The 16,016-nt window shown below is 39.2% G+C and overlaps 1 protein-coding gene across 6 annotated transcripts in view; it reads right to left on the bottom strand.

Moving 5' to 3' along the window:
• LOC149847400 (putative L-ascorbate peroxidase 6, chloroplastic/mitochondrial) overlaps positions 1–16,016 on the bottom strand; it is a 33,634-nt gene that overhangs the window by 14,846 nt on the left and 2,772 nt on the right. For all 6 annotated transcript variants that reach the window (XR_016430377.1, XR_016430378.1, XM_089997006.1 and 3 more), the window contains exon 7: positions 15,914–16,000. Coding sequence is in view for 4 of the 6 variants with exons in the window: in XM_089997006.1 (XP_089853132.1) it covers positions 15,914–16,000 (87 nt within the window). In the remaining 2 variants the exon portion in view is untranslated. The remainder of the gene's footprint in view (positions 1–15,913; positions 16,001–16,016) is intronic.

Below are 16,016 nucleotides of genomic sequence, written 5' to 3'. Positions count from 1 at the left end.
TTTAGTCTTTTTCGTTTTTGCGCATTATGTCACATGGGTGCGGGTGTGGGTGCGGGGGTGCGGCACTTTCAAAAAACCTGGGTGCGGGGGTGCGACAAAAATATAAAAAATTATATATATATATATAGTCCAAAAGTTGGACATAAATGACCCTAGGTGCGTTGACTGCACCCAGGGTCAGGTTGACCACATCGAGTGCGGGTGCGGCACCTAGTTGGAGAATCCATGTGTCATATAGGACAAAAAAAAAATTCTTGGCAATTTTTTTTAAGTCCAAAAATTGGACCAAAATGACCCTGGGTGCGTTGACCGCACTCGGTGCTGCACCCGCACCCGCGTCGCGTGCGACACCCTGCTAGCCGAATCCCTGTGACATAGTTTGCGTATATTCCATTTGGAATGCACATGTAATTTCCTTTTTTATTTTTATTTTTATTCTTTTTGGATTGCATTGGGAGGGACCCAATATGATCGTTGGGCCCCTCCAACGGTCACATTTGTGATCGTTGGAAGGACTCCAATAATCACATTGGGGCCCCTCCAAGGCCCCCTTTTTGTGTTATAAATAGGGGTCTTCTCCCCTTTGTAAAGCATTCTTTTTGGAGCTTATGCTCTCCAATTTCTTCAATACAAGTTCCTTATTTTTATGCTTGTGTGAATTTGTGAGATTTAGTGGATTGTGACTTTGTGCACAAGTGTTCTAAAGAGTTCTTGTTGTGCGTGTGTGCACGTGCTTAGCATCAAGAATATTAAGGTCTTGATCATAGTATCTTGTTGAAGATACTTTTACATGGTATAAGAGCAAGGTTTGAGGAAGAAAGATCATGCATTCTCCACATTCTTGGGTCACCTCGAAAAATGTGCCTTCAAAGCCATTGGAGATGGAGTGGATCATTTCCTTCGACCAATATTTTAGAAGTCTTCTTTGTCAAGAAAGACTTAAAAATCTATTAAGGTACATATTCCTTGGGCGAAAAAGACTCACTTCTCCCTCGGGTTTAAACTCAATGGTTTAAACTAGCATGTTTGGGCCGGTAATATGAAATCGCATATTAAAGGAAAGGGACTTTGGGGGTATGTTCAAGGTTCGATATCAGAACCCAAACCAAAAATTACTATTATGGAAAAATGAGATATAAAGATTCTTTAAGGAGAAGAAAGACAAAGAGCTCTTGAAGATTATTCAAAGAAACATGACGAATGAGAAATGAAAAACTTCAAGATTTTATTGTGGTTTTTCTCATCCGTTGAAACTAAGATCAATACGAACATCATCAAATTCAAGAAAGCTTCTGAAGCTTGGCTATATCTTGAAAAAATGTATACTTCAAGAGATTTATCACATAAATACTACCTTCAAAAGAGGGCTTTGACCTTACAACAAAATGAAATGACTATTCGGGAATACTTTGCCGAATTGTCTTCCATTTGGGACGAGCTTGCTATGCTTGAACCCAAATGGAGTGGTGAAGCTATCAATCTTAGACGCAAACAACTTGAGGAAGATCGTTTTTTTAACTTCCTAAATGGTCTTAGACCCGAATTTGAACAAATTTGGTCTTCTCTTCTTTCTTCTTTCTTCTTTCTTCTTTCACATCTCCCGCCATTGAAGATGTTATTACCAAATTGAGTAGGGAGGAAACCCGTATGGGCATTAGTAAAAGCAAATCCTAGTATCCTTGCTACCTCTTCTATTCAAGAAGAAAGTGAAGGAGTGAATGCAATTTCAAGACCGCGCAATCATGTGAAGACTTACAAACCTCCTCACTTTAAGAATCGAAATCAAGGAGGAAGTCGGCAAAATGGAAAGAGAGACTAATAGCAAATTAACTTGTCATTTTTGTAAAGAACCGGGGCATATCAAACCAATTTGCCCAAAATGGAAGAAATTGCTTGCAATGGCCACCACCTCTCAACCGGAAGAACGACCATCCTCTTCAAATGTCTCTCTCTCTACAACAAATTGTGGAAGCTCTTCAACCTCTTCTCAAGGGAGGAATTTTCGGAGCCGCTATGTCAACCTCTTCCCCTTCCGGTAAGACATCTTGGCTTTTAGATCCTGGGGCATCATTTCATATGACCCCAAGTGCTTGTTCTCTTTCCGAATACTCTAAAAACTCTTTTTCATCTTTTGTCTCAATGGCGGATAGAACATCCCTTGAAATTAAAGGAATAGGCAATTTCGAAAAACAAGATTTTATTATTCCAAAAATTATATTCATACCAAAACTAAATTTAAATTTATTTTCAGTTTCTCAACTCTCGGACCATGGTTGCGATATAAAATTCTCTTCTAATAAATGTTGGATACAAGATCGTCGGTCCGAGAGGTTGATTGGGAAAGGCTCTAGGAAAGGAGATCTCTACTATGTGGATTTTCTTCAAGTTCTCAAGAATCAATTTTGTAATGTTGTCCAAAATAAAGATATTCATGTATGGCATAAGAGACTTGGACATCCCAATATTGTTAAAATTTCATATTTACCTTTTGTTAAACATCTTTGTAAAGGAGATTTTACATGTAATGAATGTATTCTTGGAAAAATAAAAAGTTTACCCCTTTGTCAAAGATCCATGTTTACAACAAAACCTTTTGAAATCGTTCATTCCGATGTATGGGGTCCGGCTCCTGTGATATCTAAAGGAGGATTCTCATATTACGTGATTTTTTTTTATGATTACACTAGGTATTGTTGGATATACTTTCTCAAACATAAGCATGAAGTTTTTTCGATTTTCAAAACTTTTCATATGATGATCTTAAATCAATTTAATGGGAACTTAAAAATCCTTAGACCCAACTCTGGAGAAGAATACCTATCAAATGAATTCAAAAGTTATCTTGAAAATTATGGTATTTTCCATAAAAAATCTTGTCCAAAACCCCCTCAACATAATGGATTAGCCGAACGAAACCATATGCATATTATTGAAACAACTCAAACTTTGCTTATTTCGCAAAACATTACAGAAAGACTCTGGGCTGAAGCAGCCCTTACATCGGTCTATCTCATAAATAGACTTCCATCAAAAAATTTAAACAAAATTTCTCCTTTTGAAAAATAATACGAGAAGGAACCTAACTACAACAGGTTAAGGGTGTTTGGATGTAAATGTTTTGTCCTTACGGATAAAAATGATAAGCTTTCCCCAAAGGCTATTCTTTGCGCCTTTTTTGGTTATTTGAAAACCCAAAAGGGTTTTTGGTGTTATGATGTCAAAAATGACAAATTGTATGTCTCCAAAAATGTGAGTTTTTTTTTTAAATCTTAGTGGTTTCGAAAGCCTTGTATCTCATGATGAGAACGTGGATTATTCCTTTCTATTTGAAATGTTAGCTAAAGATGATGATACGAGTAATGATGAGTCAACTCCGAATAACTCAAGCGATAATGAAACTGAGGAAACTATCACCTCTGCTCTCTCCTCCTCATCAACATATCGATCAAGGATCATCTAGAGAGCCCCTCACCTATGTTCATAGAGATAAAAACACCTTTAGAAGTGCTCTTGAAAGATATGATGACACCATAAGGACTGTCTCTCCAAGAGAGGAGAACTTGCGAAGAACCGAAAGACCTAGGAAAGCTCCTTCTAGGTTTATCTCATATGACTTTTTCACCTAAATATAGGGCATGTCTTAGTGTCATTCATTTTTACGTAGAACCTAGAAATTTTGAGGAAGCACGAAAATATTCTGAATTGGTAGAAGCTATAGAGAATGAACTTGGTGCTCTAAGAAGAGCCAAAACTTGGGAATTTCAAGATCTTCCTAAGGGTAAAAAAACAATAGGATGTAGATGGGTATTTAAAGTAAAAACTAAAAGCGATGGATCTCTTGAGAGATATAAGGCGAGATTAGTTGCTAAGGGATATAGTCAAGAATATGAGATTGACTATGAAGAAACTTTTGCCCCTGTAGCCCGGATGGTCATTGTCCGATGTCTCATCATCGTTGCCTCAATCAATAAATGAAACATCTATCAAATGGATGTTAAAAACGCATTCCTAAATGGTGATCTGAATGAAGAAGTATATATGGATGCTCCACCAGGAATGGAAACTCCCAAAGGGAAAGTACTTCGCCTTCGCAAAGCACTTTATGGTTTAAAACAAGCCCCCAAGGCTTGGTATGATAGGTTTAACTCCGTAATGTTAGAAAATGGTTTTTCATCCGGTTTCATTGACACTGCCTTATTTGTTAGAAAAACCAATACAAGGATTGTCATTCTGCTTTTATATGTGGATGATATGCTTATAACCAAAAGTGATTCTAAAGGGGTTAAAAGCATAAAATCAATTTTGAAGGATAAATTTGAAATGTCTGATTTGGGATTCCTAACTTATTTTTTGGGTATTGAAGTAGCATACTCTCATAGAGGGTATTTTTTATCTCAAAGTAAGCTTGCCTCTGAGATTATTGACAGGTCAGGTATTACGGATCACAAGGTTTGTGAAACTCCTGCTATAGTGGGAGCCAAAATGAAGATTGATGATGGTATTTCTCTCTTTGATCTCACCCCCTACCGACAGTTTGTAGGATCATTGATGTATCTGAGTATTACTAGACCAGATAAACTGCAAGTCAGTTCCAACATGCACCAACATCAGTTCACATGAGTGTCATCTTGTGGATTGTAAGATACATAAAGGGTACACTAAACAAGGGTGTATTCTTATCCTCCTCTTCTGAATTGAAATTAATTGCTTATACTGACTCTGACTGAAGAGGTGACCCAAATAACCGTCACTCCACCACTGGTTTTTGTGTGTTTTTAGGAGACTCGTTGATCTCATGAAGATGCAAGAAGCAACAAAAAGTGTCTTTATCCTCTACTGAAGCTGAATATCAAGCCATGGCAACTACTACCATGAAAATTGTATGGATTCATCAGCTATTAGAAGATTTGGGGATCAATGTTGAAGGGCCCACCAAGCTATGTTGTGATAACAAGAGTGCAATTTATATTGCCAAAAATCATACATTTCATGAGCGAACTAAACACATTGAGATGGATTGTCACTATGTTCATGAAGCATATCTTAAAGGAGTCATAGATCTTCCGTATGTAACTTCAGAATATCAGTTGACAGATTTCTTCACCAAAGATCTGTGTTCTCCGCGATTCAACTTTCTTCTTGGCAAACTTTCGGTCATCATGCCCCAAGTTTGAGGGGGTGTTAAATTGTAATCCATTATCATTGTAATGTCCATATATATATTTTAAATATATAAAGAAAGATACATATACATATATATATATATAATATATATGTATATGTATCTATCTAATTATATATATATAAATATATATCGGTTGTAGGGGTATTTTAGTCTTTTTTATTTTTGCGCATATTCAATTTGGAATGTACATGTAATTTCCTTTTTTATTTTTTACTTTTTTACTTTTTCTTTTTTTCTTTTTCTTTTTTATTCTTTTTGGATTGCCTTGGGAGGGACCCAATATGATCGTTGGGCCCCTCCAACGGTCACATTTGTGACCGTTGGAAGGGCTCCAACGATCACATTGGGGCCCCTCCAAGGCCCCCTTTTTGTGTTATAAATAAGGGTCTTCTCCCCTTTGTAAAGCATTCTTTTTGGAGCTTATGCTCTCCAATTTCTTCAATACAAGTTCCTTATTTTTATGCTTGTGTGCATTTGCGAGATTTAGTGGATTGTGCCTTTGTGCATAAGTGTTCTAAAGAGTTCTTGTTGTGCGTGTGTGCACGTGTTTATCATCAAGAATATTAAGGTCTTGATCATAGTATCTTGTTGAAGATACTTTTACAATAACAGGAGTCGGTCCCCATACATCCGAATGTACTAACTCAAATGGATTTTTTGATATAAAGTGTCTTGGCCCAAAGGGTAAAGCCTTCATTTTGCCAAAAATGCAATCTTCACAAACAAAATCTTTTTCTTTATATATAGTAAGAAATTGAAACAAATGTAATTTGGACACACTAGGATGCCCTAGTCTTTTGTGTCAATTTTTTATATCTTTTTTTTTCACAAAATTACAAAAAGATTGTTTTGATAACTCAAGATTGTCCATTACATAGAGATCTCCTCTTCTATGTCCTTGCCCAATCGGCTTCCCGGACTGGAGATCCTGTATTAAATAATCATTAGATGAAAATAATACTTTGTAACCATGATCCGTAATTTGTGAAACAGATAAAAGATTTAAATTTAATTTTGGCACAACTCTAATATTTGGTATGTGAAACTTTGGTTGTTTTTTGAAAAATCCCAAAACTTTTTATTTTTAAAGATGTTCCATCGGCGGTTGAAACATAAGAATTATTTGGGTTAGGATGACATTCGGATAATATGGACTCGTTTGGAGTCAAATGAAAATAGGCACCGGAATCTAAAATCCAATGTCTTACCAGGGTCACCATTTGTGGATACGGCCTCTCCCGAGAAGGAAGAGGCTTGAGTTTTGAACATTGGTTGTAGCGCCTCCATTAGTTGAGCTAAGGATAGTGAGCCGATGCATTTGGAGTCGTCTACATCATTCCTTTCAACCGAAGCAACTCTCTTATCATCTCAGTGATCCTCTTTGTTTTTTTTTGGAACAAAAAAGGCTTGATGTGTCCCGATTCATAACAATGGTAGCATATGATTTTGCCACCCTTTTTGTACTCATAATCACCTCTTTTATCACTTCTTTCATAGTTGGGGATTCTTCACATTTCATTCTTTATAAAATGAGGAGGTTTATAACTCCTAGTATGATTACCGGGTTTTGACATAGCAATCACGGTTTCTTCATCCTTTGAGGTGGATGACTTCTTTAATCTATTTTCTTCTGTAGTCAATTCCTCAAGAGTTTCGACTATTGATGGCATACCACCTCTACGAAGGAGAGCGGACTTAGTTCCCTCAAATTCGGGCCTAAGCCCATTCACAAATTGGTAGAAATGCTCTGTTTTGGTTTGGTTTTCACGGAGTTCTACATCTTAAGGGCAATGCCATTTTGGCTCAAAAAGAGCCAATTCATCCCAAAGGAGAGAGAGTGCATTATAATATTCTCTAATACTCATCTCTCCTTGAGTCATAGTTCTCACCTTATTTTGAAGGTTACATACAACAACAACTACGCCTTCATCCCAAAACAATTGGGGTCGGCGATATGAACCAAAAAAGAAAATCATTCTGGGTCTTCCACATGAATCCTTCTCCTCCAATCATTTCTATCCAATGTCATGTCCTCAATGAGGTTCAAAGCATTCATATCATTTCCTATCATCTCCATCCATGTCTTCCTAGGCCTACCCCGACCTCTTTTAACTAATATATTTTCTTATTTCTCCATCCTTCTAACTGGAGCATCATTAGGCCTTCGCCGAATATGTCCAAACCACCGTAAACGATTCTCTCTCATCTTATTTTCAATGGGTGCAACGCCTACCTTCTTACGTATCTCCTCGTTCCGAATCTTATCTTTTATTGTATTTCCACACATCCATCTAAGCACACGCATCTTGAAAAAGGTGAATAGTGTTTCGGGTTTGGATCCTGTACCAGACCCGAATTCCATTCCTGTATAAGTCTTGTTTTTTATTTATATGTTTTTTTATTTGTATCCAGGTTCAGATAATACACCAGACCCGACCCACTGTGTACACTTAAGTGTATTAATATAGGCATTAGGTCACGATTTCTGTTATGAAGAAATCGTGAGCCGCAGCCCCCCTCTCGTAATCCTTTCTTCGCCTCTCTCTCTCTCTCTCGTTTTCTCAATGCAGGTACCAAGGTGGAATTCTAAGATGGTATCAGAGTCAAGATCTGCCTAAGGGCCGGAAAAGGTTCTCGTCAGGTGCGACACGTCTTCATCTTCTTCCTTCAGCGAGCCACCTTCATCTCCTTCAGCCGAACCCATCAACAACTCCTTCAGCGAGTCCTTTCCAACTCCTTCAGCCGAACCCATCAACAGCTCCTTTAGCGAGTCTTCTCCATCTCCTTCAGCCGAACCCATCAACAGCCAATCTGAAGCCCTCATCTCTTCTAAACAGGTTCTGACATCCAATCGAAATTTTAAAGTTTTTTTTCACCTATCTGCTCCATGGCACGCGAGGCTAAGGCATCCGTGCGTTGTTGGCTCGGATGGCTGGAATTGAAGAAAGGTGGCTTGCAATGATGGTTGGAGGCATGGCATGCATCGGTAAAGGCTTTGGGATGTGTTATGCTCCTCATGACCCGTGTTGGATGTTGGTTAAGTCAGTAGTGCTATGAAGGCATGTTTCAGCTCTTGTCAACGTGCGCTTGCTTGTGGGAGTAGTAAGGCACGTTTGGCTTGACGGTTGAAGGTGTTAGCCGGTATGGGACGGCTATGCACGTAAGTGACGATCAGATGCACGATGGACTATGTTCAGAAGGATTTCTTGAAAAGAAGAGTCTGCTAAGTTGACGTTCTGCTGGGTAAGAAGTTTACGTGTGGGACACACGTGCTGTGAGGCTGACTAGGCCGTGAGGCCTAGTGTCGCACATGCGTTCCTTGGCTTGAAAGGCGAAAAATTTGGCCTTGGAAAATTAGCCCGTGACAACTGGTATCAGAGCAGCCACTTCTACCAAGTGGGTAGAAGCCATGAATGATGAAATGCAAGCTTTGCATGAATGTGGAACCTGGGAAGTTGTTCCCAGACCACCTGACAAAAATGTTGTCGGATGTAAATTGGTCTACAAGATAAAGTACAAGCCAGATGGAACCATTGAACGATACAAGGCAAGGCTCGTGGCAAAAGGATTTACTCAAGAAGCAGGGCAAGACTATGATGAGACTTTTAGTCCAGATGTAAGAATGGGAACAATTCGAATTATCATTTCTCTGGCTGTTGAACATGGATGGAAGTTGAGTCAGCTTGATGTAAAAAATGCTTTCTTGCATGGGGACTTGGAGGAGGAAGTGTACATGGAGCAACCCCCTGGATATCAAGAACAAAATTGTAAAACTCATGTGTGCAGGTTAAAAAGAGCTATCTATGGTCTGAAGCAAGCATCTCGCTCTTGGTTTGGCAGCTTCTCACTAGAGATTCAGAAACATGGATTTACACGTTCCATGTTGGACCACTCATTGTTTATTTTCAGAAATCAGACTGTGACCACTCTGTTATTGATATATGTCGATGATATTGTTATCATAGGAAACTCTGCGGCCCACATCCAAGAAGTAAAAGACTTACTAGATCAGAGGTTCAAAATGAAAGATCTTGGAGCTCTACGCTATTTTCTTGGTGTAGAAGTTGATAATCAGGCTCATGGCTTGACACTCACTCAGCACAAGTACACCGTAGATGTTCTCAGCAAGGCAGGCATGAAAGACTGCAAACCTCTGGGAACTCCGAGCGTGCTTCATCAAAAACTTAGCGCTTATGATGGAAATTTGTGTGATGGCCCCACCAGGTATCGAAGCATAATAGGAATGTTACAGTACCTCACATTCACTAGACCTGATATTGTTTATTCAGTCAATCAAGTGTCTCAATTTATGCATGTGCCACGTACTGGACATATGGAAGCCGTCAAGAGAATCCTTAGATATCTGAAAGGGACTATTGGGGCTGGATTGACATACTCACCACAGCCATACGGCAAAGATGATCATAGACTCACTGTATATTGTGATGCAGACTGGGCAGGAGATCCTGATGAACGAAGATCTACATCAGGACATTGTGTCTTCATTGGAAGAAATTTAGTCTCTTGGAGTAGTAGAAAACAAAAGGCTATCACTAGATCGAGTACTGAGGCTGAGTATAGATCTATGGCTGTTGCTACTGCCGAAGTCACATGGATCAGACATTTACTGACTAAAGTAGGAGAAAAGATCTCTCACACTATCTTGCTATGTGACAACCAAAGTGCTATAAACATGTCATTCAATCCAGTACATCACAGTTGTGCTAAGCACATTGAGATTGACCAACACTTTGTGAGACAGAAAGTTGAAGAAAAAGAGATTGAGCCTAGGTTCGTCAATACTGAAAGACAAGTTGCAGACCTATTTACGAAAGGGTTAACCAAGGATCGTTTTTGGTCGCTTAAAGGCAAGTTGTGCATGGTCCATAACCATGATCAACTTGAGGGAGGGTGAAAAAGGTGAATAGTGTTTTGGGTCTGGATCTTGTACCAGACCCGAATTCCATTCCTGTATAAGTCTGTTTTTATTTGTATGTTTTTTTATTTGTATCCGGGTTCGAATAATACACCAGACCCGACCCGACCCACTGTGTACACTTAAGTGTATTAATATAGGCATTAGGTCACGATTTCTGTTATGAAGAAATCGTGAGCCGCAGCCCCCCTCTCGTAATCCTTTCTTCGCCTCTCTCTCTCTCTCTCTCGTTTTCTCAATGCAGGTACCAAGGTGGAATTCTAAGACATCTCAGCTACACTCATTTCTTGAATATGATGTCTCTTGGCAGCCCAACATTCCATACCATATAGTAAAGCGGGCCTAATAGTTGTCCTATAAAACTTTTCCTTCAACCACAATGGCATTCTATAATCGCACAACACTCCAGTTGCACTTTTCTATTTCATCCACCCAACCTTTATCCTATGATTTACATCTCCATCAATTTCTCCATACTTTTGAATGATAGATCCCAAATATTTGAAACAATCATCCACCGGTATTTCTTGCTCACCAAGCTTCACTACACTCCCATCACTACTTCGTTTCTTACTAAATCGACATTCCATATATTGTCTTACTCTTACTCAACTTAAAACCTCTTGCTTCCAATGTCTGTCTCCATAATTCTAACTTAGCATTAACCCCAACTCTAGACTCATCAATCAAAACAATATCATCAGCAAACAACATACACCACGGCACATTTTCTTGAATTGATCTCGTAAGCTCATCCATCACTATAGCAAATAGGAAAGGACTTAAAGCAGATCTTTGATGTAACCCAACCACCACCACCAACAACAACAACAACAACTACGCCTTCATCCCAAAACAATTGGGGTCGGCGATATGAACCAAAAAAGAAAATCATTTTGGGTCTTCCACGTGAATCCTTCTCCTCCAATCATTTCTATCCAATGCCATGTCCTCGGTGAGGTTCAAAGCATTCATATCCTTTCCTATCATCTCCATCCATGTCTTCCTAGGCCTACCCCGACCTCTTTTAACTAATATATTTTTTCATTTCTCCATCCTTCTAATTGGAGCATCATTAGGCCTTCGCCGAATATGTCCAAACCACCGTAAACGATTCTCTCATCTTATTTTCAATGGGTGCAACGCCTACCTTCTTACGTATCTCCTCGTTCTGAATCTTATATTTTATTGTATTTCCACACATCCATCTCAACATACGCATCTCAGCTACACTCATTTTTTGAATATGATGTCTCTTGGCAGCCCAACATTCCGTACCATATAGTAAAGCGGGCCTAATAGTCGTCCTATAAAACTTTCCCTTCAACCGCAATGGCATTCTACGATCACACAACACTCCAGTTGCACTTTTCCATTTCATCCACCCAACCTTTATCCTATGATTTACATCTCCATCAATTTCTCCATACTTTTGAATGATAGATCACAAATATTTGAAACAATCATCCACCGGTATTTCTTGCTCACCAAGCTTCACTACACTCCCATCACTACTTCGTTGTTTACTAAACCGACATTCCATATATTCTGTCTTACTCTTACTCAACTTAAAACCTCTTGCTTCCAATGTCTGTCTCCATAATTCTAACTTAGCATTAACCCCAGCTCTAGACTCATCAATCAAAATAATATCATCAGCAAACAACATACACCACGACACATTTTCTTGAATTGATCTCGTAAGCTCATCCATCACTATAGCAAATAAGAAAGGGCTTAAAGCAGATCCTTGATGTAACCCAACCGTTATAGGAAAATTGTTTGTCACCCCTCCACAAGTGCGGACATTGGTTACTACTCCTTCATACATATATTTAATTATACTAATGTACTTGAGAGAAACACATTTCTTCATCATTGTCCACCAGAGAACGTCCCTAGGTACTCTATCGTATGCCTTGTCCAAGTCAATAAAAACTATATACAAATCTTTGTTCCTCTCTCTATTTCTCTCAATAAGTTGTCTAAGAAGATGTATAACTTCCATAGTTGATCTTCCAGGAATAAAACCAAATTGATTCTTCAATATCATGACAACCTTCCTCAACCTAGACTCAATCACCCTCTCCCAAAGTTTCATAGTATGACTCATGAGTTTTATACCACGATAGTTTGTGCAATCTTGTATATCACCCTTATTTTTATATAGAGGCACCAAAGTACTCTTCCTCCACTCATTAGAAGTCTTATTTGTCCGCCAAATCTTGTTAAAAAGATTTGTCAACCATTCTAAACCCTTCTCTCCCAAGCATTTTCAAGCCTCGATAGGTATACCATCTGGGCCAACTGCCCTTATTGATTTCATTTTCTTCAAAGCCTCTGCAATTTCTTTCTTTTGAATCTTGCGCATGAAGTCACGATTCATCTTATGAAAAGGAATGGAGAAGTCTCTAAGATCCTGAGCATGACTTTCATTAAATAGCTTATCAAAATAATCTTTTCATCTCTTCTTAATCTCCTCATCTTTGACTAAAACCCTTTGTGTTTCATCTTTGATACATCTAACCATACCCAGATCCCTCGATTTCCTATCTCTCATCTTTGCAAGCCTATAAATATCCTTCTCACCCTCTTTGGTATCCAATTTGTCATAAACCTCCTTATATACCTTATCCCTCGCGTTTCAAACTACTTTTTTAGTTTCCTTCTTTGCTATCATATACTTATCCAAATTCTCATTATCACGACTCTTACTTAGATTTCTATAACACTCTCTTTTAACCTTAATAGCTAATTTGACATCCTCGTTCCACCATGATGTATCCTTACCTAACGGTGCACCGCCTTTAGACTCACCCAATACCTCCTTAGCCACCTTTCTCATGCCACCCGCTATCTTATTCCACATTGATTCTGAATCCTCCTCGAGACACCAATCAGCTTCCTTAACTACCTGCTCTACAAACATTCATTGTTTAGCTCCTTTCAGTGCCCACCACTTAATTCTAAGATCTATCCTATGTCTATCCCTTTTGCGGCATTGTCTAATTCTAAGATCTAAAATTAAGACTTTATGTTGTGTAGCTACACTTTCTCCCGGTATAACCTCACAATCGATGCAACAACCCCTATCTCTCTTTCTAAGTAGGAAAAAATCTATCTGACTCGTATTAACCCCACTTTTAAATGTTACTAGGTGAGACTCCCTCTTCCTAAACCAAGTGTTTGCTAAGATCATATCATAGGACAAACCAAAATCTAAAATCATTTCTCCACTTTTGTTTCTTTCTCCTATACCATAGCCTCCATGGATACTCTCAAATCCATCCCTACTAATGTCTACATGTCCATTAAGGTCACCACCGATGAAAAGCTTTTCTCCATAAGATATCCCTTGTACTACTCTATCTAAATCTTCCCAAAATTGACGCTTAATGGAATCATCTAAACCTACTTGAGGTGCATAAACACTAATAATATTAATAATATCCATACCTAATACTAATTTAATAAGTAAAATCCTATCACCCTTCCTACGGACCTCAACTACATTATCTATAAACTCACGACTCATAACAATCCCTACTCCATTCCTATTCCTATTTATTCCTGTATACCAAATCTTATATCCCCAAGGTTTTATCACTTTTGCTTTCTCACCTACCATTTGGTCTCTTGTAGACATAAAATATCAATCTTTCTCCTACACATAACATCTACTAACTCTACCAACTTACCAGTTAAAGACCCTATGTTCCAAGTGGCTAACCTAATTTTATGGTCTTGGACTAACTTCTTTACCCCCACCCGTCCAACAAAGTGAGGGAACCCTTGCCTATTTGACACCACACCCAAGCGCCGGTGTGACGCGTCGCTTCCGGGCGACGACCTAGCAACCCTTGCCCATTTATCACTGCCTTCGGGCCTATAGAGTACAGCGCGTTGCTCAGTAGGGAACGCCCCAACGAAATTATCATATTTTGAACATTACATATGTGGGCAGTATCTTTAAGACTATACATGTCTTTAAGATATTTTCATGCGTCACTAGCAAAATCAAATTTCGCTAAACTAGAACATTTATGAATATCCACACTATTGATGAGTCATCCAATTATCTTGGAATGACCCATCCTCCATTCTTTCCATTTTCTCTCATAATTGAAAAACGACTTTAGACATTTCCTTTCCTTGAAGAGCCACTTCTTTTCCATTCTCAATTTTGGTGAGAATGAGTTTGGGTTCTTTTTTGGTACCGTCCACCAAACCCCATGAGCCTTTTTCTCATATTTTGTGCTTTACTATGGATGCTCACATCACATAGTTTGTATCATTTAGGCGTACGGGAATGGAGACGATTACTTCCCTTTCATTCTCCATTCTTTTACAACAAGAAAAGAGAGAGGTAGATAGAAAAAAGTGAGAAAAAATGAGAGGAAAAGAAATACAAGGTTTGCTTGAGAGGTGATGCGCTTCCCGATGCAACGATTCATTGTTTTCTTCAAGCTCACAATCCTCCTCCTTTTAATGCTTATCACGATTTCTCCTCTTGGAACAACACTTCAAGGACTCCAAAGCTTTGATACCATGTAATGAGATGGACTAAATCCAAAGAACGTCGCTTATGGACAAACAAGAACACACTTCAATCAAGTAGAATACTTGATTGAATCATCCAAACCACCCTCCTAAGGGTCAAAAATATATATATTATTGTGTGGAGGAACTCTCCAAAAGAGATAACAAATGCAAGGCCTTAATGGCCTATTTATACATGAGCAAGAGAGGGGGCAGCTCCAAGTGGCTGTTGGGGCTGCCCCCAACGGTCACATTTGTGACTGTTGGGGGCAGCTCCAACAGCTATTTGGAGCTGTCCCCTCAGTCTGAAAAAGCTGACAACAGCCAAAAAAATAAATACAAAAACCAAAGAAAATAAAAAAGGAGAATAGTCAGCCCCTAATGGGCTGACACCTATTACAAGAAAAGACCGAAATACCCCTGATGGGTATTTCTGTTTACATAGAACAGAAATACATATATGTATATGTATATACATATATGTATATCTTAACAAGTTGAACCTTGAGTCATGGCTGTCATATCAGATCGTTGATATCTATCGGTTCCTCTTTATTGACTAACCTGCATCCCTAACTTGCCACCATAAATACTAGGTTGGGAAATAAGAATGGAAACAAATTGCTATCACAATTAGGGGAAACAGTTATTAATTTTCTTAGAGCCTCCCCACCGCCCCCTGCTCCCTCTCAAACTATACCCACTGACACCTCTACTCACTGTAGGACTACCTCCCTGCCACCATCCCCGGCCTCCACCACCACCGTCCCCGGCCTCCCCACCGCCATCCCTGGCCTCCACCACTGCCGGACAGTCTCCCCACCGCCCCTTTCTCCCTCTCGCTTCTGCGTTTCACCCAGCCCTAGCCAGATCGGGTCACGCAGCCTTCGCCCCACCAGATGGCCTCCCGCTGTAGTGGTGGTCCCCCAGTGTGGGTGAGTGGTGGTCTTCCAGTGTGGATGAGAGAGAAAGAGAGAGAGAAAAGATGGGTGCGTTAGGGATTGCACAAGGATCGGACGGTTCCTGTTGGTTCAACCAGTTTACATATTATACTGGTTTATATATTCTAGTTTCCTATATATATATATATATATATATATGTGTGTGTGTAAAAATTAAACCTGCACATGTTAAGGATATCCAGGTCATTCTAATCCCTTCATATGGTAATTCTAAAGGACACAAGTAAGAATCATTCCGTGAAAAATATAAAATATGATCTACATGATAAGAAAAGGAATGCATCTACTCACAGTGTACTTGGTTTCTGGCTTTCCCCACCCACTCCGCTCTGTTCTAGATCTACCCAAGGTGTGAGCACCAGATAATGCAACAATTTCCTGCAGAAAGGACCAC

Source organism: Nuphar pumila, chromosome 2, assembly GCF_984573655.1.
Source record: "Nuphar pumila chromosome 2, dmNupPumi1.hap1.1, whole genome shotgun sequence".
NCBI classification, from domain to species: Eukaryota; Viridiplantae; Streptophyta; class Magnoliopsida; order Nymphaeales; family Nymphaeaceae; genus Nuphar; species Nuphar pumila.
The sequence above is the reverse complement of the archived record's forward strand: the minus strand, read 5'-3'. Positions and strand labels throughout refer to the sequence as shown.